Source organism: Homarus americanus, unplaced genomic scaffold (genome assembly GCF_018991925.1).
Source record: "Homarus americanus isolate GMGI-L3 unplaced genomic scaffold, GMGI_Hamer_2.0 scaffold29898, whole genome shotgun sequence".
NCBI lineage: Eukaryota > Metazoa > Arthropoda > Malacostraca > Decapoda > Nephropidae > Homarus > Homarus americanus.
Genome location: NW_024711417.1, coordinates 81,060 through 104,265, shown reverse-complemented (window position 1 = coordinate 104,265; position 23,206 = coordinate 81,060). Strand labels below are relative to the sequence as shown.

The following is a 23,206-nucleotide window of genomic DNA, read 5'->3' as shown; positions in this document are numbered from 1 at the left end:
CGTATTTGGTGCTGGTGTGAGCTTCTGTGTCACTTTAATACCCTCCCAAACGAGTTTTTAATCCGATTAAAAGTGGTGCTCGGTGACCATTTATTTTTTGGGTCTTGGAATTTCCATAAATGGATTTAGTGTGTTAACTGCATTGCATTTTTTATTTAGTTTTGCCGTGATATATGTCAAGCGAATGTTTGTCTTAAAATTGGCAATTTGGCAGCGATATTTTTTCTTGGGATTTCCAGAGTCGAATTGGTAACAACGGTACGGATTTCATTCAACATTGACAGAGAAATAAAGTAACGCAACTCTTATTATACGTATGAAACTAATTGTTTATGCTACTGTATTCAAACTCCAATTTATGGTCATTTTTCTCATGAATGACCATAAACAACGGTTAGGATTATAGGCTATGAAGTGTTGTGCATTGTTTTGTTTTTCGATTCTTCGTATTTTATGATGTGGTCTTTACTGGTATGATTTTTTAACGCATAAACTGCACATCTGGTGGAGGATCAACGAAAACATGAACATAACACCTGAAATCTTACGAATCATGGCAGTTACTTAGTTACTTTGTTGACAAGACCACAGCATTTGGTGTAGACTGTAGGGCATTAAAACACTCTTTTCATAAGTTAGCTCCTGCTTTTTCCTTGTTCCCCCTGCAGAGATGCATTTTTTGCATTAAAACAAACACGCCAGTAAATACCCCGTGTAAAAATAAAACGAAATTCAGTGAGGGGATTTAAGGAGAACATTTACACTGGTTTTACCAAGCCGTGATGTAATCTTAACGGGCGCATCCGTCTCTTTTGTTCAGCTTTACTCTTAAATAAAAAAAAGCGTTTCAAATCAAAAAATGAAATATAAATACAAATGGATGCACTCCTGAGATTTACAGAATATAATATACTACACGGTATTTTGTTATGACGTGCTTCTCCAGTCGTCTCTCAAAGGTTTTCATGTAAGTTTGGTCAGGTAAAGGTCTGGATTACTCATCTTTAAGGTAAGTGCCAGACAGATAACTGTTTAAAAGTTGACTGTCAGTCTGTATAGGTTCTTGTTATATTTGTCACTTTGTCAAGGTGATTCATGCCACTGTCCTTGCCAAGCTCGACTCTCATGGTCTTGAAGTAATGGTAGTGTTCCTTATTAAGTAAATGATTTTTTCTGTTAAAATTAATTGATAAATATAAATTACTAGGTTTACATAACTAGACTGGTTAGTTTGTGTGTATCGATACTTATATATAGGATAAAAGACACTTGTACTGTCGCCACAAGAGCACTACACAATACCTACTGTATACTTACTTGTACTGTATATACTTGTACATGTACTTCAGAATAAGTATCAAAGTCTAGGGATTGCATAGACAGTCTACATGATGCCACCGTCTCACTGTTAATGTTTACATATCCAGTGTTGAAGATGTATCCTTAACATTGTTGAACATTAAAAGCGTTAACATTCTTCACAACATTGAAAATATAAAAGCATTAACATTCTTTACATTGTTGAAAAGGAAAAACTTTACAACATTCTTCATTATATTAAACATTTATAAACATCACTGTGTTCTTTGTGTTGACATTAACACTTGATGTCTTCTCCACAGCTTCCTATACGGGGTCCAGCAGTGAGGAGGATGAAGTGTCTCCACGAGAGAAGAACCAGAAGAACACTAAAGGTTCTAGTGACTTCTGTGTCAAGAACATCTCCCAAGCTGCCTTTGGACGGCGGGAGATTGAGATTGCTGAACAGGGTAAGTGGCACTAATTAGCCTCGTAACATTATCCTGAGGATGGTAAGTGGCGCCTCGTAATATAAACTACAGTATTGTTTACAATAAGCCTTGACTTTACGTAATAATACTCTGAGAAATATTTACTCGTGTTATTTTTTCATTAATATTTTAGTTATTATGAACCTAATACTATATTCTATTCTTGCATTATTTTTCCTTGCAATATATTTCACCTTGAGATCTCCAGAATGCAACATTAAGTCACTGGTAATTTATTGTTCTTGTTCTCCATGATTTCGTTTCCTTTTGTTTTCTTAGATTTAGTTTTCATTTTGTCTTGTTTAATTGGTACATTGTTTTAGTGTTTTAAGGCAATACTACAGTGAGATGTTTAATGAATTCATTGTTTTAGGGATTTAAGGGAATCTACTGTACGATGAGATGTTTAATGAAGTCATTATTTTAGGGCTTTAAAGGAATACAATGGGATGTTTAATTCATTATTTTAGGGATTTAAAGGAATGCTGAAACAATATCTGGTTTGAGGCACGAGTGCTCATGATATCGGAGGTAACACAGGTGCGCAAAATGACCTCAGGTGTCTCACAGGTGCTCAGGGTGTTCACATGTGTTCCTAATGACGCCTGGTGTCTCACAAGTGCTTATAATGACCCAAGGTGAGTCACAGGTGCTCATAATGATGCCAAGTGACCCACAGAGGCTTATAATGACCCAAGGTAAGTCACAGGTGCTATAATGACCCTTATAATGAAACACAGGTGCTCACCACTCAGAGGCTTATAATAAGGTAAGTCACAGGTGCTCATAATGATGCCAAGAAACTCAGACTTATAATGACCTAAAGTGAGTCACATGTGCTTATAATGAGGCCTGACTTGGAGGCTATAATGACCCAAGGTGAGTCACAGGTGCTCATAATGATGCCAAGTGACCCACAGAGGCTTATAATGACCCAAGGTAAGTCACAGGTGCTCATAATGATGCCAAGTGACTCAGAGGCTCATAATGACCTAAAGTGAGTCACAGGTGCTTATAATGAGGCCAAGTGACTTTGGAGGCTTATAATGACCCAAGGTGAAACCCAGGTGCTCATAATGATGCCAAGTGACTCAAAGAGGATTATAATGACGCAAAATGAAACACAGGTGCTCATAATGATGCCAAGTGACTCAGAGGCTTATAATGACTCAAGATGAATCACAGGTGCTCAATATGTGAAGTTACTCAAGTGTTCAGAATTTTACCAAGTGACTCACAGGTGCTCAGAATCTTACCAAGTGACTCAGAAATACTCATATTGACCCAAGTTGAATCACAGATGCTCACAAAGCGCCCCCTCTCCCGGCCCCCTCCTCCTCCCAAGTGACTCATATCATAGACTAGCAAATGTTACCCCATAAGGCTCAACTACGGTGATAGTATTTACACTGTCAACATCATACACAGAGGAGACCAGAAAAGTTGGCAGAAAAGCTCACGGCTGTGTGTGTGTGTGAGAGAGAGAGAGAGAGAGAGAGTCGGGTGTGGACATTGTACTCAAGGGGTTAAGTCATGCTCAGGAGGTTATATCATCGTACTCAAGGGGTTAAGTCACCATATTCAAGGGGTTAAGTCATACTCAAGTGGTTAAGTCGTCGTACTGAAGGGGTTAAATCATCATACTCAAAGGATTAAGTCATTATAATCAGTTGGTGAAATCATCATACTCAAAAGGTTAAAAGTCTTCAATGATACTTCTGGCAAACTCTAGATTAACATAAGGCAAGAGAATCAAAATTGTTTAAGCAAGTGTGTTAATAAGCAAAAATATAGACAGGTGTGTTAATAAGCATAAATATACACAGGTGTGTTAATAAGCAAAAATATAGACAGGTGTGTTAATAACCCAAAATAAAGACAGGTGTGTTAATAAGCATAAATATACACAGGTGTGGTAATAAGCAAAAATATAGACAACTTTTATATTATTTTCGAAAGCACACGAGGCGACATTTTGGAGATTAAGGCATACGTTATGTTTTTAAATACAGTAGTAGCAGCACAGGTATTTAATTCCTTTTGTAATCCTTAATGATATTGTAGATGTTAGGAAGGGTAGAGGGAGAGATTAAGGAAGGAGGCAGGAAGATATTTGATTTAGGTAGAAGAGGAAAAGGTTAGGGAAGAAAATAAGAGATTGATTTAGGAAGGAGAGAGAGAGAGAGTAAGAGATTGATTGAGTCTATATTTGCATTGATTAGATGTGAATATATATTGTTAGAAGTACAGTATGCCAGAGAAATGCCAAGATGCCCTATATACTGGGAGACATTTTGGACGAGGTAAGTGTTACGTGAATGGGAGATACGATTTTCACTTATGGGTCAGATAAAGGAACAGAATGTATAAACCTGAATTATTCCAATAATGAGAGATTACCTATTCACATTATTTCACTTTAGTTTCAATTGAATAGAACACAACATTGATGAGGTGTACAATTATGCCATTATGACGATACATTTCAGGTATTATGAGTATTTTATGTAGAGAGGATAAAAATTAACTATTAATTATTGTAAGGAAAGTGTTATGCATGACTAAATTATTACTGGCAGGGAAGTGTATTGATTACTGGTAGGGAAGTTTAATGAGCACTGGTAGGGAAGTTTAATGAGCACTGGTAGGGAAGTTTAATGAGCACTGGTAGGGAAGTTTAATAATTACTGGTAGGGAAGTTTAATGAGCACTGGTAGGGAAGTTTAATGAGCACTGGTAGGGAAGTTTAATGAGCACTGGTAGGGAAGTTTAATGAGCACTGGTAGGGAAGTTTAATGATTACTGGTAGGGAAGTTTAATGATTACTGGTAGGGAAGTTTAATGAGCACTGGTAGGGAAGTTTAATGATTACTGGTAGGGAAGTTTAATGAGTACTGGTAGGGAAGTTTAATGATTACTGGTAGGGAAGTTTAATGATTACTGGGAGGGAAGTTTAATGAGCACTGGTAGGGAAGTTTAATGATTACTGTTTGGGAAGTTTAATGATTACTGGGAGGGAAGTTTAATGAGCACTGGTAGGGAAGTTTAATTATTACTTATTTTATTGTAGACTATGAGTACAGTAATTAATGTTCCCCCAGTTGAAGGATTAGTCAGAGTTCATTCCAGTGTTAAAAGATCAGAACTTAGCCCAAATCAGAACTCCTATGCTTTTACATAAATCTTGATGGAACTACTGTACAGGTTGTATTGAAATTAGCTATTTGGCCAGAGTCCACAATATCATATTCAAAAGTTTGTGTTAAAGGTCAAGGTCAAAGCTTAAGGTCAAGAATAAAAGCTTTCTTAAGAGCTTAATAGTTGTATTAGTTTGTATAGTGTACTTTTAAATAATTTCCTCATTATGCTGATATTTTGATGAAACTTGGACTGCATATCTTCTACTCTTAGAACCACTGATATAAAATGTTTAAGTAAAAGTTCAAGGTCACTGCTTGAAGGTTAAAGGTCAAAACATTATCCATGGAATGATTCATGTACTGTACAGGTATTAGTACATATATTATGTTGAACCTTTACATGTATATCATTGCCAGGTACAGTGTAGAACATCATATTAAAGTCCTTTTGATTCTGTACAGCTTAAGGTCACAGAAAGGTCACAAGTCATAAGCTGGTATATATGATAACTTTTGCAGTATTGATAAAGATAATTGATGAAACAACACATAAATATGTTTGAAACTAGATAATGTGCACAGCATTATATTTAAAGGTTATTGTCACTGTTGAAAGTCAGAGTTAAAATTTTCCTGGGGCATATGTGGGAATGTTGTATTGTATTGCTGAACAAGAATGAACAATAGAGAGAGAACAGTACACGAGAGGGTGAAGATCACAGAGTTGGGAAGTACAGTATAGTATCATCAAGGGAAGGAAAGTAAGCATGGAGGTAAAGAAGGAACAGAATGACAGTACAGTATAATACTTCATATTTTGATTTGTGGCAGTCAAACATGGACTTGGGATGAAGCAGAATGATCTTACAGTAATTTATAAAACTGGAGAAATGAGCTTCCTGAGTGCTGGGTGTGGTGTTACAAAAATGGAAGAGAGTCATAAATAATGAATGGAGTGTTTGGGATGGTGGAGAGAGCAGAGGGTGTGAAGTGGTAGAGTGGGTGTGGAGTGGTAGTGTAGCTGGTGCAGTGGTTAGAAAGCGACTGTTTTCATCATAAGGGAGAAGGTGGAACAGAACCTTAAGGAGACTACAGGGAATGGGAGAGAAATAGTGATAAGGTAGCCTGAAAGTTCTTATTTAATGATAACCCTCTCAGAGGTGACCTTCCTGGAGGAGTGAGGCATCATAGATAAGAGATGAAAGTTAAGTACCTCACTCCTTTACCAAGTTATAAAGTTTTATAACCAAGACCTGTCAAAAGCAACTTGTAAATATGTATGCCAAAGGCTTTGGGTGTATTAGCCTTGTTCTCCACAAGCAACTGAGCTCTTAAGAAGGGGTAAGAAAGAAACTGATATTCTAAAATCAAATGAGTCTGACTTCACATCACACAGGCCATGTGTTATCTCATCACTTCCAGCTCAGCTGCAAATTGAGGTCATATGACCTCTTCACTTTCCTCGCCACTCCCTCAGTAAAAAGACCTCTTGCCTCAACTTGTTCTGAATGATGAGTGCTGGTCTATTAGTGCACTTTGGGGTTATAATACCAAGACATAGTTCTGGATGTTGTTTATAAGATAACAGTTGGTTTTATCTTCCATTTTGCAAATTTTTACACATGTTTTAACCAAATCAGTCAGAGCTGTTGAGATAATTGTGGCATTCTCTGCTAACTTTTGTACAGTAGCCCTGTGTTTTTTTGTTTTGTTTTTTTATTCAGGCTGTTTTTTATACATTCTACATTGGGTTTTGTGAGACCCACCATCCCCATGCTGTGAAGTGGAATTAAGGAGTGGTCTAGGAGACACTGGCTAAGATAGGTAAACTTCATGTTACTGTATCCATTATTGGGATTTGGTCAGGCCTGTATGTGAATCCTCTTTTGAAAAGTTTTTGTACCGTGAATTCTTCTGGGTTCTCTCGTGTGGAAAAGAGAAGATCCCAGTAATGGGTAATCTTGACAACTGGCTAACATAACTTTCCTTGCAACATTGGAGCAATGGGGCATGCAGATAGGCTCCTTGTCTATCTAATAGTGGCATGCCCCTCCACACTTTGCAACCTGATAGTAAGAGCTCTTCAGGTACTACTGGCTCTAAGAAGGCCTCTCAGAGGATTACTACAGGCCTCTCTTATATGCATTGCTTGCTGTTACATATAAATGCTTGGCAAGTTTCACTTGAATTTGGGTGATGTTATGTAATGCTGTACAGTATGTACAATACAGTATATACATAATGTGATTTTGTTATGTTGTTTGATATATATTTATTAATTGTCAAGATGCATTTCAGAGATGCCCAGTTTTGTCTCATTGGGTGCATTAGGTTCTTACATACAGTACTGTACCTGTACAGCCTTTTTCATGGTTGTGTTTTGTGAGGTCGATTTTTTCTTTTCTTTGATGTTTGTTTCTTTTAGTTAATATTTAATTTTTCTATAATAGACTGTATTTTTAATTTTTAATCAGCTTTATAAACACTTATATTAATGACCTGGTTCATCTGTCCATAATTAGAGTGTTTTATTTTGTACCATAATTAAAACACTAATTAATGCTGTATCTTACAGAGATGCCTGGGATTGTTGCCCTCCGTAAACGTGCTGCTGATGACAAGCCACTCAAAGGTGCCAAGATAGTTGGCTGCACTCACATCAATGCACAGACTGCGGTAGGTTTCTTGTAATGTGTTTCATCCAAGTTGTCAGAAATAATAGAGGCTTGATTCAAATACTAAATAAATTTATTTTATTTGGGAAATACAGGAGTGCTGTTGGTCACTTTACTGGACTAATCACTGAACACAGTTGTCCAGAATTGTGGAATTTACAATATAATGTAGCAACATTTTCCTTTCTGTAGTACACTCCCCCCTGTGCAATAGTACAGTTGTACAGTAAAGGGGGTCCCCGGGTTATAAACGGGTTCCGTTCTTGAGGACGTTCATAAATCGGATTTGTACGCAAGTTGGAACACATGATATGTGCATACATACTTAGAGAACAATGTTTAAGATCCCACCATATCACAGCCTAACTCCTTATATACATCTGAAATCACTTAATTTAAGACAATAGAAGAAATAGAATGACTTAATACAGCAAATAGCAGTAAAAAATTAGTCATCAGGTAAATAAAATACTGTAAATTTCAAGTTTAACCCTGTTCGTGTTGGCGGGTGTTGGTAAGTTGGGGGGTCCCCTTTGATTAAAATTAAACCTTAATTAAATTTATTTTTCTTCTCTAAAATACACTTTAAAGTATTGTTGCAGTGGTTTTACATGTTGATAAATATTTAATGTTACTCTATGACCTATACTCTAATACTGTATACTGTACAGTTGAAACCAATGGACCATATATATAATACTGTGCACCAAAATTTAAATAATACTGTACCTTTCTCTTCCATAAAGCTAAGTCTTCCTTTCTTGATATTTAATCTCCCTTTGGTAGAGTTCCTTATAAGTCTCCTGCCTCAATCTTTGCCAAAGAGAATCATCCACAACTCTCATACTGATATTTTTTTCTTTTTTTCTTGTCTTTTTTATCACAAGATCAGGTCACATGAAAGGATAACTTTAATAAATTTTATTAATGCAGAATTCAGAACTCAAATTAAATGTAAAACACTGAACATTTTTATTAATTTTTTTGGGGGGGTGTAAGTTACATAAAAAAAGGACAGTCCAGTATAAAAAAAGGACAGTCCAGTATATTGGTTATAAAATAAACTAAAGTATGGAAACCTCTGCCACTCTCCCTAGGCTACAACATTTTTTTTATTTATGTCATGTAAATGTATTCTGGATGAAAGCTTCGGGCCTGTGGATCCAGGTATACATTTATTTCCTGCACAGTTATCAGTACTGGATCAATTGAGAGAGTGGCACAACTTTAATACAAATGTTCAAGGCTCTGTGTACAGTATATATACACACCCTAATATATCCAGTATAATTGTCAAGTCATATCAGCTTATATGACTTATTATTATAAACAGTTCATATGACTTGAAAGTTTTCAGTTATTGTTATATGTACAGATATGTAAAAAACACTGAACAATTACACATCAGATTTTGATGAGTGTAGGTTTGATAAAAATAAACACGTCATAAAATAATAGTGTGGGAACCTCCATAGCTGAGTCACGTCATTTACCGGTTTGTTAGCGACATGACCAGAAAATTGAATGAATAAAAAAATTACAAGTTCTCTGTATTGTTGAATTGAATAAATTATAAAAGAACCAAATTGCTAAAACAAACACAAAACAAATTTGGAAGGTACGCCAAAAAATGAACCACCTGTACCACAAACAACCACTCATCATCGATCTTTACCGGTACTCACGCTATTCATTAATGTGTCTTACCATCAAGGCCATTCAACTACTGAAGATAAACAATTGTTACTAAATCCAGAAGATCCAGGGAAAGATTCAGATGTGCACCGCAGTTGTTGAGAGATGTTTCCCACGTCTTTCATCTTGTACTTTACAAAATGATGCGATGAACTTCTTTCTCCATAGCTATCCATAGACGTTCCTCATGGTCACCTATCCAAAGATATTTAGTTGGATATCTGTTTAATTCCATCTGTTGTACTGGACTTGTTTGTGTCTTGCTTGAAGTAGTAAAGTACTGTATAAAAGAATGTTAGTTTGTCTAGAAATATTTAGACTGCTATACCAGGTGTTTAGTTTTACATAAAAGACAGTCCAGATTTTCCCTCTTATTTCTTCTTTCGATGATTATTAGATATTTATAACTGAATATTTCTTGTACAGTACAGCACAGTGCAGTACATGGTCTCTAGTGTAATTACTACCTAAAATAATTCTCAGCAAAAAGAATGTTTGAGCCCGTATATGGTAGATGATGTTTTGTTTTTAATAAAGTCCATAAAAATGAAATACTGCACTGAACATGACTGTGTGTGTATTTTGGAGTTTTTAAACCCATAACTATTTTTGTATTTTCTTCAGGTTTTAATCGAGACACTGGTAGAGTTGGGGGCCAGTGTGCGATGGTCAGCTTGCAACATATTTTCTACTCAAAATGAAGTTGCTGCTGCCTTGGCTGAAGCTGGTAAGAATATTTTCCTTTCCTTAATGTTAGGCTGGTAAGAATGTTTTCAATACATTTTCCTTCCTTCACAACAACTTTCAATGTTTTGTACTAGAAATATAATTTTTCCATTGTTCAGCATCAGGAGTAATGTTTGACTAATGTATAATTATTACCTCTTGATCCACCTATACAAATGTGGGCGATGAGGAAAAATTATTCATAGATAGAGAGTGAGAACACCAAATAATGCCAATTTTTATTTCCCCCCAGACCACTCCATCTTTGCTTGGCGTGGCGAGAGTGAAGAAGACTTCTGGTGGTGCATTGACAAGTGTATCAATACTGAGAACTGGCAGCCTAACATGATTCTGGATGATGGAGGTGATGCCACTCATCTCATGCTGAAGAAGTACCCAGCCATGTTCAAGATGATCAAAGGTATGGGATCAGTCTTACTTTATGCATTCATTCTTCTAAGTCATCACATCATCCCTCACACCTACATGCTTTCTCTTCCATCCATCACATACAATTTTCTCCATTCTTTCAAGCAAGGCCTTACCAGATGTGTTCCAGTGTGGTGCTCTCGTTCCAAAGTAAAGCCCCAAGATATAACTAGATGGATTACATTATCTTGTCTTGACTATAATTGAAGCATTAAACTTTTGATGTGTGTTGTTAAGACTTCAGGGAATGGCATTTACTCAGAGAACACTTTCAGTTAGTGTTATGGGCATTGTTAAACTAAAAATTACCAAAACAAGGGTGATTACTGGTCAAATAGGTCTCGCTTATATTGGGCCTAACCAAACCTAACCTGTTTACTAGTGTTTGGGTTACAGTTCTCTTGAGCCCCATTCCAAAAAGGCCTCAATTTTAATACAATAATTAGGTTAGGTCAGGGCATATTTGACCTGTAACCAAAGAGAAAGAATGTTATTTTTTTTTGTCTAAACAAGTAAACTTGAACAATATGTACATCAATCACCTTTGTAGCCATTTGACGGACCCAAAAGGCCTAAAATGGATAAAATATGATAAATTTACAGCCATATTGAGGTACATGTTTAAAGAGATACATTTTGGAGATTTGTGTTTATGTTGTTTCTTGTACTTTGTCACACCTTTTGAGGATGTGGAAATATTTCTGTAACTTTCACCACCATTATTTTAGGGTTTAAGATCAGGAAGATTTTAAGTCACTTTCTACTTTAAATTAAATGGCATTGTTCATGTTAGTGTGGATATGTTTTTGTATACGTATTTAACTTAATTTTAACGTCACTATAGCTGCTTCTTGCTGTACACTATTCTTTTGGTGTCTTTGTTCTCTCAATTTTTGGATCATTTTAACCCCAGCTTATTTCACCTTAAGATTAACATTTAACTAACCTAAAATAAATCCACCCTCACCAGGCAATGTTAATGTGTTTAATCATCAGGTAAAATAAACTGAGGGGTTAATCTTTAGTTGATCCAAAGTTTCATGTACTGTATTTTGTCCTTTTTTCTGAATAAAGATTATACAGCCACTCCTCGACTTACGACTGGGCTAGAGACCCAAATCCAGGTTGTAAACGAAATGGTCGTAAGTCGAGGAGCATCTGTATTTACTGTAATAATAGAAAATGGTATTGGAAGTACTACAGTAAACTTATTACACCTATTTTTCAGGAATCTGTGAAGAGAGTGTAACTGGTGTTCACCGCCTCTACCAGCTGAGTAAGGCAGGAAAGCTTACTGTACCTGCCATGAATGTCAACGACTCTGTTACCAAGACCATGTTTGATAATCTATACTCCTGCAGGGAATCCATCATTGACAGGTAATGCCAGTGATGTATGATTTATTGTGTAAATTACTCTTCTGTGCACACATAACTTGCCCATAAATAAGATTATACAAATACAGGATACAATAGTTGGTTTTATCTAACTCTTGTTCTTGTTTTAGTAGTTTTGCTGTTGTTGAATACTTTTTGTCGAGGTTAAATTCAGAGTAAATAGGGAAATATTGGCCGAGAATATAAATGCATTGTATGTTTTTCTAAATTTTTCTCTAATGTACTGTACTGTACTGTACTGTACTGTACTGTACTGTACTGTACTGTACTGTAGTATATTTTTTGCAAAGTTGTACTATTGTATGTACTGTATACCATATAAGGTAGTGTCCCTGTTAGTGTCTTTGTTTAACTTCTTAACAATACACTTTCTGACAGGAGTTGATAGTAATTTCCTTCAGCTGAATTAAGCTTGTTGGTATGTCAGCAAGTAGTCCTCACCTATATCTGTAACATAAAAATACCTTTATACATACAGTGCATTTGTTTATAGTGTCATATATAGTATATTAGAGAGGTTCGTGTAAGGTTGTGCATTACCCAAACAGTGTGACCTTTAAACAAGCTTTTATGTGTCGGTCTAAGGCATCAGTCATATAGTCCAGGCATCACATAGGTTGAGATAAAATAGATATGTATCCCCTATGGTCTGGGTATTTAGGAATATGGTTATACAGTACTAGTTATTATTCACACCAGCTACAGTACCAGTCACACATTGCCTCCTCATTGGGTTACCAGCTCTGTATAATAATCATTCTGCCACTGTATACCCAAATTTCTGCATAATTCAGAGATACCATTTGTTTAGATATGAAGGCAGTATTTGACATGACTTTATTCTTGACACTCCCCACAGTTTGAAGCGAGCAACTGATGTCATGTTTGGAGGAAAGCAGGTGGTCGTCTGTGGATACGGTGAAGTTGGAAAGGGTTGTTGCCAGGCTCTTAAGGGTCTTGGTTGCACTGTATATGTGACTGAAATTGATCCAGTTTGTGCACTGCAGGCATGGTTAGTATCTTCAAATAATCTTAGTTATTTGTCCCCTTGCAACAGGTCATGTTTTTTGTCCTTTGTTATTTGTTTGGTTAGGAAATAAGATTCAGTTAATGGAACTATGTGACTTTTATTTGGTTTATCTTAATAAAAAATATATTTATATCAGATTAGTAATGTTAAAATCATAAAGAGGCATTGTTGTTATGTTGTAAATCACCAGAAAAATTATACATGTAACATATCTCAAAAGAAGTTTGACTAAAATTGTAAAATATCTTATTATGTATGTGTACTTCCCATTTTAATGTATATGGGGATAAAGGAACCTTGAATTGAGATTTCTACATTTGCATAATTTAATAAAAGTGGAATGAATTTGTCAGTGTAAAGTATGTGTCCTCAGGTACAGCACATACTGAACTAGCACAATGAACCACACCAGTGCAGTTGCTATTAAATTAAATTTCCATTGATCAACATTCCACCCAACAGCATGGATGGTTTCCGTGTGATGAAGCTGTCAGAAGTCATTAGACAGGTAGATATCTTGGTGACAGCCACCGGTAACAAGAATGTGGTGACCCGTGACCACATGGACAAGATGAAGAATGGAGCCATCATCTGTAACATGGGTCACTCTAACACTGAGATTGATGTTGTAAGTAATTGATGTAAACTTGTTGATCTGGAGAGAATTTTTTATGCCTGTAATGTCTATAGGAGAATGTTATGTATTTTCTCCTTGCTTCTCTGTAGTATAATAAGCATGTTAGTCCCTCTGTGTGTTTTTAATGCTGTTGTAATTGTGTTTAAAAAGCTTATATCAAGGCAATTTGAATTACCATTGGGTTATATGTGTCTATGTAGATGTTTTGCTTATGCTTTGAGAATGTTTACAAATGTTTACGCTATAATGACCCGATTGTGGCTCTTAATTACCACAGATCATGAGTGACCTGTGAGATGATAACCCCAGCACGGTAGAAAGAGACTAAAGCCTAATGGTAGATACACTGTAACTTGATTAAACAGCCAAATAATGTTTTGTAAGAGGTACCTTATTTCATCCAGTTGATTCAGTCACATAGATCCCATTTGAACCAGTGTTTGACTCGAGGTCTAATAAGGAATTTAGATTCAAGTCTTTTCTGTCACTTAGGATTCATTAGTGTTTTACTGATTGTATTCTTGACTCTAAGAGTTTTTAATACAGTATTTATTACAGTTTCCTGAGTGAAAGATTATGAGACAAGTGTTGTTTGACTGCTGGAGTGTATCACCTGACTTTAGTGCATCACCTGACTTTAGTGCAAGCATCAGTATTTTGTTTATTCTGTACTTGAGTGAATCCTTGATGACAGTACTGTATAGTTATTGTCTTAATGCTTGGTGCCCAGATCACTTGGTCTCATCTACTTTTATACAGGCAACTCTCTTGGCAAAATAAAATATTAAAAGTGGTGGCATCCCCATAGTGAAGGGGTTAATGTTTGTTGAAAGTTTATTAAAAGTACAGGGACTGTTTCTTTCCTCAAAATAAAGCCAATATTTTGTGTCAGCCAAGTTAGTTATTTCATAGTGTCTGCCACTGTTCAAGTCAGTTAGGAAGTATCAGTGTTTTGAAGGAACCTTAACAGTATAGTTCCTGACTACTGTACTTACCAATAAATGATTTTAATTTGTAAATCCAAGTACAAATTATTGGGAAGTGATGTGTTGTATGACCAGCTCGTGATGATCATTCAGTAATCAGGTTAGGGACACGTGACTGGGTGAACATTTATTAGCTCCTTCTACGGCTTATTACTGTACCATCAGCTATTCTATAACTTCCTCAGAATTAGATGGCTTGTTATGACAAGTTGCTTCTACATTGCAACTTGTTATATCACACTTTCTTTGTGTTTCCGTTTCAAGATGAGTTTAATATAATCAAACTCGTTTCTTTATCAGGGGTGAAATTAACATATGTTGAGGTCTGATTAATTTCTTTAAAATATTCAGTGCATTTTCTAATTCCAAATGTCACTTACTTAAGCAAATATAAAAATCCGACATAGCCTCGGTCCTGAGAATTGTGGGTAGAGCTTATTGTATTTGCCTCTGAATCAACTGAGTGACAAAAGGTACTCGTAGAAAAGCATAATTTTGTCACTTATTCCGCTTTGATACAGTATGTTCCCATTATTAAACTACAGGCCCTCTCTGAAGAGCATAGAGGGTGTCTAGTAACCAGGTTATCCCACAGGCCACTCACCCCTTCTCCTTTATCATAAAATGGGATTTCATGCTAAAATCCTCTTTGTTGTTTTAGGGAATCATATTGTAGCCGTTAGTGTGATCATCCATTGCTTTTTCATTGGCTTTAATTAACTGTAGTGTATATTTATGCTTTTTGCTTCATTCACTTTGTTTTTTAATAAATATTGCGTGCACAATGTAACATATGCTATCTAGAGATGTTTCCATTTAGCAGACTCCTCCCCAAATATGGTGACCCCAAAATTCTGCATGGTGGCTGAGCTTATCACAAGTAAACAGAGAGGAAAAGTGGGAGATATATAAATTGTGTTTTTATTATTCAGGACCATTTTCCCTTCATACTGTGCTTATATGCTAACCAAACTTGATAATTCCTACAGAAGTCACTCAACACACCAGAACTCACTCACGAAAGGAGGAAAATTATAAGTAATATTTCTTATTTTTGTTTTCATAATGCCTAAACATATTCGTACATAGTTGAAATACAACAAATAACATTAAACACTCACTGGATATCCTTATGTTAAAGAGACTCACAGTGAAGGTTCAGAAGGGTTTTTTAATGTCTTGGTTACAGGTCAGAAAAGTGCATGTCTTGAAAGGTGAAAAAATGTCTGTGCTTGACTTGGGAGTTTAGCATGGTTCATCTATGGCCTCTATAGATCAGTCTATGTATTTTCTTTGGGCTAGGACTTCTCACTTTTTATTTCAGACAGTAAGAACTTTACAAACTCTTGACTTTGTTAGATCTCTGTTGGCTGAGTTTTTGGTCTTATTTTATATCCCAGTGATGCCTAACATTATCGGTTTGACCTGGGTATCATGGCATCAAAGGTACTGTATATTGATAATGTTAGTTTTTTATAGACACATAAAAGAAATCTGCTTAGTGTATGGGATATACATGTATATATGACAAGCTGTTTAGAATTGTTCATCTGTATATATTTTTAAAGCAGCATACTAATCATACAGGAAACTTCCATTTTGTATATACTGTATTATACTTTATTTGACTTGTTTTTCTCCAATACAAATATGGAGAAGGCATATAGGATAATCTATATCCATCCATCTGTATGTGTATAATTCTGGATGTCATGCATTTGGCTGCTGACCAATAACAAAAAGGGGCACAGATTAAAGGTGGATATGGTACACACAAATTTATCATTGCTTTCTGGGCTGAGGTTGTTCATCATCATCATCACTGTTTTACGGCAATTTTCTAAACTACTGAGGGCTAGCCGTGATTACCTGATGGTAGCTCTCTGTGTTGTGCAATCTCTTGCAACCACTCTAATCAGGTTTTTAAATCTGATGGCATTTCTCATAACCTCTCCCTATGTCATTCGTGGCAGACCCCTGGCTCTCCTCCCCTCCTTACTTAAACTTGTGCATCCCTCAACCTAGTTTGTCTCCTCCATTCTGTTCATGTACCCAAACCATCTCAGCCTGCCTCTAGGCAAACCTTTGCCAATACTCTCAATATCCAATCCCCCTCTTTGCTGTAAATGGGGTTTCCTATTTTTCAGTGTCACATTGCACATCCACCTTACCTTTCTCATTTCAACTTGCTCAAGCCTGTTTGTTATTCTCTTTAATTGCCCATGTTTCACTGCCATCCTTCAAACTTCTCTTGCCAGTTACACACACACCTCTATTTTCACATGGAGGGAATATCTTCTTGCTGTCAATAAAGGCAGCAACTCCCTGAACTCTCCCTAACCTCTTCTGACTCTTGCAACAGCTAGTTTCTGCACCCATACTGGTACTGATCACATCACCCAGGTAGCAGAATTTGTCAACACAGTGTTGAGTTTCTGCATCCTTGCTAAGGCCACATGAATACCTGTACATATAGAACATTTAAGTCTGTAACATCCTGCCCATTTTCTCTGCTGCACCTTTAACTCATCTACCTTCTGCACTTACTACATATTATTGAGTTGTCACCAACATATTTGTTCCAGGCAGCACATGGCCATTTCCACTTTCCACTATGGGTCCCTCACTCATGCTACTGATCACTACTTTTGTTTTCACCCTATTCAGTCTCATACCCTCTGACTCTGTTCCATCTTTTCATTTCTTAACTTTCTTCACTACTTCTTCAACACTATCTGCTATCATCACATAAGTCATCAGCATACAACAACTCCCAGCAGAGTGGGGCTCAAAACAGACTCTTTGATGAACTCCTGCTTTCTCCTCAAATTCCTCACATAGATCACCACATACTGCTACAGCAATCTTAGAGTCCTCATATAATGCTATAACCACTTGAATAAGGCACTCCTTGATCTCTAGCTTTCTTATTACCCACTGTACTACTTCAAATGATTTTCTGAATCTACAAATATGAAGTGTTTAAAGTTTGCACTTGACACGTTAAGGTGAGATTGGGTGGGTGGGATCCTTGTGAAACACCGTCTTGCTGATCCACTCTTAACCTCCATGTGTAGAGCTGGTGGTTATTCACCTCACTTGGAGTACATCACTGACCCAGGGTACACACATATTTGTCGGATTTTGTTCCTACCTTACATAACAGAGGTGCTTGGGTTGTTGTGAATTTACTTATAAACTTAAGTAACAAATGACTGATACAGAACAAGCTGTGTCGAAGGAGAGGACATACAGTGACCCCTCGTTTAACGAACACCTCGGTTAACGTAATTTCGATTAACGAACTGCCTTCCATAAGGATCTTCAATTCGGTTAACGAAAAAAAATTCGCTTAACGAACTTCTTACGAACCGACCTCAACATGTTTTCGCTTGCACTGACCGGGCAACCAGCTTTAGTATCAGTCTGCCAATACATTAATCGGTTCTATGGCTTAAATTCCTTACTATTTTTGTAAATATCAAGAAGTTTATACTATTCAATAATTTTAAAAGTTTAATATTCAATTTTTTAGTCATTTTAACAATTATTGAACAAAATTGAAGGTAAAGTGACTAGTTTAATGCGCGGCATCCAGCCTCTTAACACAGCAAACAGGCGTCAGTCTCTCTGTTTTCACTGGAGGTAACATCTTGCTTGAGACTCTCTTCAACTAAACGCTTTTTTTCTGTGTTTCCAAGCAAATTATTGGTCATTTTGAAATATATTTTATATATTGACAATATATAATGCAGTGCAGCGTTGATTTAAAGAAAATAATCTTGAATTAAACCAGAGAGCTAAAATTTTATGGGTGAAATGGCACCATGGGGTGACTTCTCTTCCACCCCAATGCCTTCTCTTCTTCCTTCTCCTCCACCCCCATTCTAAATCCCATCATCATCATCATCATCCAGGAGCCTTCTACATACACACCTCAAAGTAAGTGAACTTTTCTACCATTTTTGTTGAATTTAGGAAATTTTCGGTGAGCTGGAACCAATTACCCAAAAACCCATTGAAACAATGGTTTCGGTTAACGAACGTTTCGGTTAACGAACGACCTTCTGGAACGGATTGAGTTTGTTAACCGAGGGGCCACTGTATAAGTCTTTTATTGAGAGTCAAATTAATGTGGGAAATAATTTTTAAAACATAATTTAGGAGACCAACATTCGCAACAAAGTTTAAAATTATTTGACCAAGAATTGAAGGTTTAACAATCTGTTGGCCAAATGAAGGAGATACACAGGAAAACAATGTCTTCCCCTTCTGAGGGAGCCAACAAGATATAGTCCTTCATTGAAATATTAGGCTCTTAAAGATGAGCTGTACATATATAAATGATAATATGTAAATAGTTAAATGTAAACTAAAGTTCCTTTTTTTCAGTGTTCTATATCTCTCATGTGTGTGCATGTACATATGTATTTTCACTATTTTAATTACAGTACTTGTAATGTTTTAAGTTTTTTGCTTAAAATGTTATTTACAGGTAAGAGGTTACAGTATATTTTTTCATGTTCACTGCTGTCTTATGGCTGTTAGACACATTGTAAAGTATTTAGTTTTGTAAAATAGATCCCATTTCTTTGAGGGATGGGCATAATAGGCATGGTCAGCTATGTCAGATTTGTTCAGAAATATCATATAACAAGTGGTTTTTAAGGATGGACATGATTGCAGTGATATGTGAATAAACATGATATCTTATGGCCAGAAAGGGATCACTGTTATTGAATAAATTGGTAAGGCAGCTAGGAAGAATGGGTAGAGAGAAAGAGTGTATGTGTTGGTTAAGGCTCTGTTTAGCAGGAAAGGATTTACAACAATTCAAAAAAATCAATTTAGTGATAGAAACCGTATGGTGGAATAAAGAACTGGAAAAGGTAAGCTAAAGGAAAGAGAAGCATTTTGTCCTGTGATGAACTACAGGATGGCATTGTTGAGGTGAATGGAGGGGAGGAGGTATTGGAAATTAAGTCTAGTACTGTACTCATTAGATTATAGGATTTTTAGGATAGTGAAGTCAAAGAGAAGTGGTTGGGTAGACTTATCAAAGCTAAATAAAATATGTAGGAAATGTATATATAGTAGTGGAGAGGAAATAAGATATGACAAGTAGTAATAAAAGATGGAAGTAAATAGACTATGAGGGCTATAAATGTGGTGAAATATGGTGCTGTATTTATATTTTGGGGCATTGAGTGTGGAAGATGGAGTTCAGGTAAGCTAGTTTTCACAGTAGTATTTTTATGTAATTTTTTTTAAAAGTTTGGAATAAAAATAAGAAAGAAGTATAAGTATAGAATAATAGAGACTTTAGTAGTGTTAAAATATAGTTTATATGTACTTAAGTGGAGGAAGGTAAAAGAAAGGGGTCAAGTTAGTTTTGCTGAAAGTACTAAGGTGAAAATGACTTCAATGATATAAAGGTAATTCATTGTATTGCTCAGGTTAATCATTGCACTATTAATTTTATATACTAATTTTTTTCTCGATGGTTTCCAGAATTCTCTCCGCACCCCTGACCTGACCTGGGAGAAAGTCCGTTCCCAGGTTGATCATATTTTGTGGCCCGACGGCAAGAGGATCATCTTATTGGCTGAAGGTCGTCTCGTTAACCTCTCCTGCTCATCTGTCCCATCGTTTGTTGTTTCCATCACTTCTTGTACTCAGGTAATGTTCTAGGTATTTTAGTGTACTGTAGTATTAATGTTTTACCACTAAATAGTTTTTGACCTTTTATTGTACTGTTCTGCTAGATGAGGAAACATACAGTAGTGCATAGAATTTTCAGATGGACTTCATGATTACAGTAGACCCGCAATATAAGGTGAGAGTGGGACTGTGAAATGTTACACAATATTGAATCACATCATATCGCTCTGTGTACCTGTATTATAATAGGAAATATAGGGTACATGACCGCAGCACCAAAACGTACACCAAAAGATTCCGTAAGACACCACTTTTGCTCACTTCAACAATAATTCCATCATTTAAAAAAAAAATTCTAAGAAATTATAACTTGAGTGTGAACCTCTGCTTCCTGGACTGCAGTTTGACCTGTGCCTGGGTGGGCTAATTCCCGTAAAAAAAAAAAATTGTTATAGACTCAGGATGACTAAAGGAGCAATAAAACTTGGTCATGTGTGATCTGCTACACACATGCTGCTGGCCACTGTGGTAATATAGGTTTTCATGTGCTGATTATTTGTCGTTGTTTGATATTAAATCTTTATATATACTGTACTGTAATAAGAAAATGAAAGGTATTTAATGATTCTCTAAGAAATTAAACATAAAACAAAAACATGTTTATTGGTATTCTTACACTAAAGGTGAAGGAATTATGATAAATCATCGAAGGTGGCAGAAAAATAAAATTACTCGTTCATCTTGCCTAACCTTAAGAATTGGAGCCCATTAGGGTTCTTTGTTGCCGAGTTAAGTTAGGATGGATACCAATAGGACTGGAAACCATTTGACTCACTTCATTTACACATCACTGTACAGTATTTTATTTTTTTTATTTGGCTGAATGTTTGAAGTTTAACAACACATAGATTTTGTTAATTAAAGTAAACTAAGTGCATCCTATGGTCTACTGAATTTGATACAGATTCTCACCAAACACACTTTTTGTTGTAAATTGTGCATTTATGTATAAGGTTTTTCTTTAATGACATTATTATTATTATTTTTTTTTAGGCCTTGGCACTAATTGAGCTCTTCAATGCCCCAGCTGGACGCTACAAGTCTGATGTTTATCTCCTTCCCAAGAAGATGGGTATGTCATAGATATTTCGTCTTTTTTTTTAAGGACAGTACTTCATAAAACTGTTTGAAAATGATCCTTTGACCTTTTTGCTACAGTATTGCACCTACTCTTTCCCACCTCTGGCAAGGGGGAGGTTAGGTCACTAGTGAGGTGTGTAAATATGCTCTGGAGAGAATACTGTAGAGGTGGCTAGGTGGTGTGTGAGGTGAGGTGAGGTGAGGTGGTGTTTTGCAGTGTGACAGCCATGTGGTGGTGAGCCAGCCAGAGATGTGTACTGGAAGAGAGTTGGTGGGGAACAGTGTAGGTGGTGGAAGTGGAGGGTGGGGAAGTTGTTGAGGTGCTGACACAGGCATCTGGGAGTATCCCTTTGTAGGTTGGTCAGTAGTCTGGGTTGTGCATAGTTTAGAGAGGAGGTATGCATGGAAGCTACATCTGTGTCCAACCCTTCCTTCTCTCAGAGAGGAGGAAGTACAGCTGGCTTCTGCATCAGTGTCCTTAACTCTGTGAGGGAAACCTACAAGAAGTTTCCACTGTGATAACTGTAGTTCCTTTTTGTTCTGTTTAATAAAATTATGGTCAGTATTCTTTTAATAAAATCATATTGATCAATCGGTTAATGTCTTTTGTACAGTATTTAGTTTTGTTTGTGTAAGGTGTCTGACAACTATCCCCCAGGTATGCATCCTCCATTTATTACTCAATATCTATGGGAAAATCACATTCACTGTACAAATTTTCACATTACACTCAAATTCTACAGGTCACATCATCTTTGTACAGTGAGGACTGCTTGTATTTTGTTATTTATGAATTTATACCAAGTATGATTTAGAGTCCTCAGGTTTTTAAGTCATGAGTCTGTTTAAATTCCTTTATGAAGGCTATGGAGTAGTGATGTTTGCAGATAAAAGAGTAAGATTAGATTTTTTTTGATATATTGTAATGATAATCATGAAAGAAGTATATTTCAAAGATTTGTGCTGAACTGTGCAACTGGCCAGATTTTTTGCTAATATCTGTATATATATATTTTTTTTCTTTTTAGACGAGTATGTGGCCAGTCTCCACTTGCCAACATTTGATGCCCATCTCACAGAGCTGTCTGATGATCAAGCTAAATATATGGGCTTAAACAAAGCTGGACCATTCAAGCCTAATTACTACAGGTGAGTTCTCGGTTACAGTAACACAACAGTGGATAATAAGAACATTATTTTAGTTACATTAAGTACAGAACTATGTAGTGGTATCTTGAGTTTTTGCGAAGTACTAATGGAAGCAGTTTATTTGCCCATAGCTTTACACACTTCCCACTCCTCTTAGTTCTGGGGTGTAGGGCAAATAAAAGCACTTTATCATACAGTATTGGATAACTAAATAGAAACAGAATTAAAGCAGAATTGGGTGCTTGAATATGCATGAATATAATCAAATAGTATAATGTTAAAGTGATTGAAAATATGATCAGTGAAAGGAGCTTAGGTGACCCTGGTTTGTGCAGAACAAAATTGAAAGGTAAAGGGGAGGTGAGTTAGAGACAGGTGCAAGGAGTGAGGTCTGGAGTGTCTGAGAAAGTTAGAATGATAGAAGGTGGGGTGATGGTGTTATGTTATGAAATATGGAGTCATTAAATATAAGAAAAGAAATTTGGATTATAGTGAGAATATATACAAATGTAAATGTGATGATTAGGGACAGAAGAGAGAGATTCTGAAAAGACATGACTAAATGTGCTGTAATGGTTTTTTATTATGAAAGAGAGTGATACTGATGAGGGATTTAAATACAAGACTTGGTGATAATGATTGTAAGGAAATATGGACTCCCCAGGAATGAATAGAAATGGAGATAGACTGATTTAACCATGTACTGAGAGAGGATAGTTCAGAATACATGAAGATGGGATACTGAAGAGAT

At 36.2% G+C, this 23,206-nt stretch overlaps 1 protein-coding gene across 4 annotated transcripts in view; it reads left to right on the top strand.

The window, feature by feature from the left end:
- The window catches only part of LOC121858195 (adenosylhomocysteinase-like 1), a 134,286-nt gene that overhangs the window by 106,158 nt on the left and 4,922 nt on the right, over positions 1–23,206 (top strand). For all 4 annotated transcript variants that reach the window (XM_042354418.1, XM_042354409.1, XM_042354426.1 and 1 more), the window contains 10 exons: positions 1,623–1,769; positions 7,506–7,606; positions 9,925–10,027; positions 10,280–10,447; positions 11,684–11,834; positions 12,712–12,864; positions 13,345–13,510; positions 20,017–20,184; positions 21,220–21,298; positions 22,335–22,455. In XM_042354418.1, the coding sequence (XP_042210352.1) occupies positions 1,623–1,769; positions 7,506–7,606; positions 9,925–10,027; positions 10,280–10,447; positions 11,684–11,834; positions 12,712–12,864; positions 13,345–13,510; positions 20,017–20,184; positions 21,220–21,298; positions 22,335–22,455 (1,357 nt within the window). The remainder of the gene's footprint in view (positions 1–1,622; positions 1,770–7,505; positions 7,607–9,924; positions 10,028–10,279; positions 10,448–11,683; positions 11,835–12,711; positions 12,865–13,344; positions 13,511–20,016; positions 20,185–21,219; positions 21,299–22,334; positions 22,456–23,206) is intronic.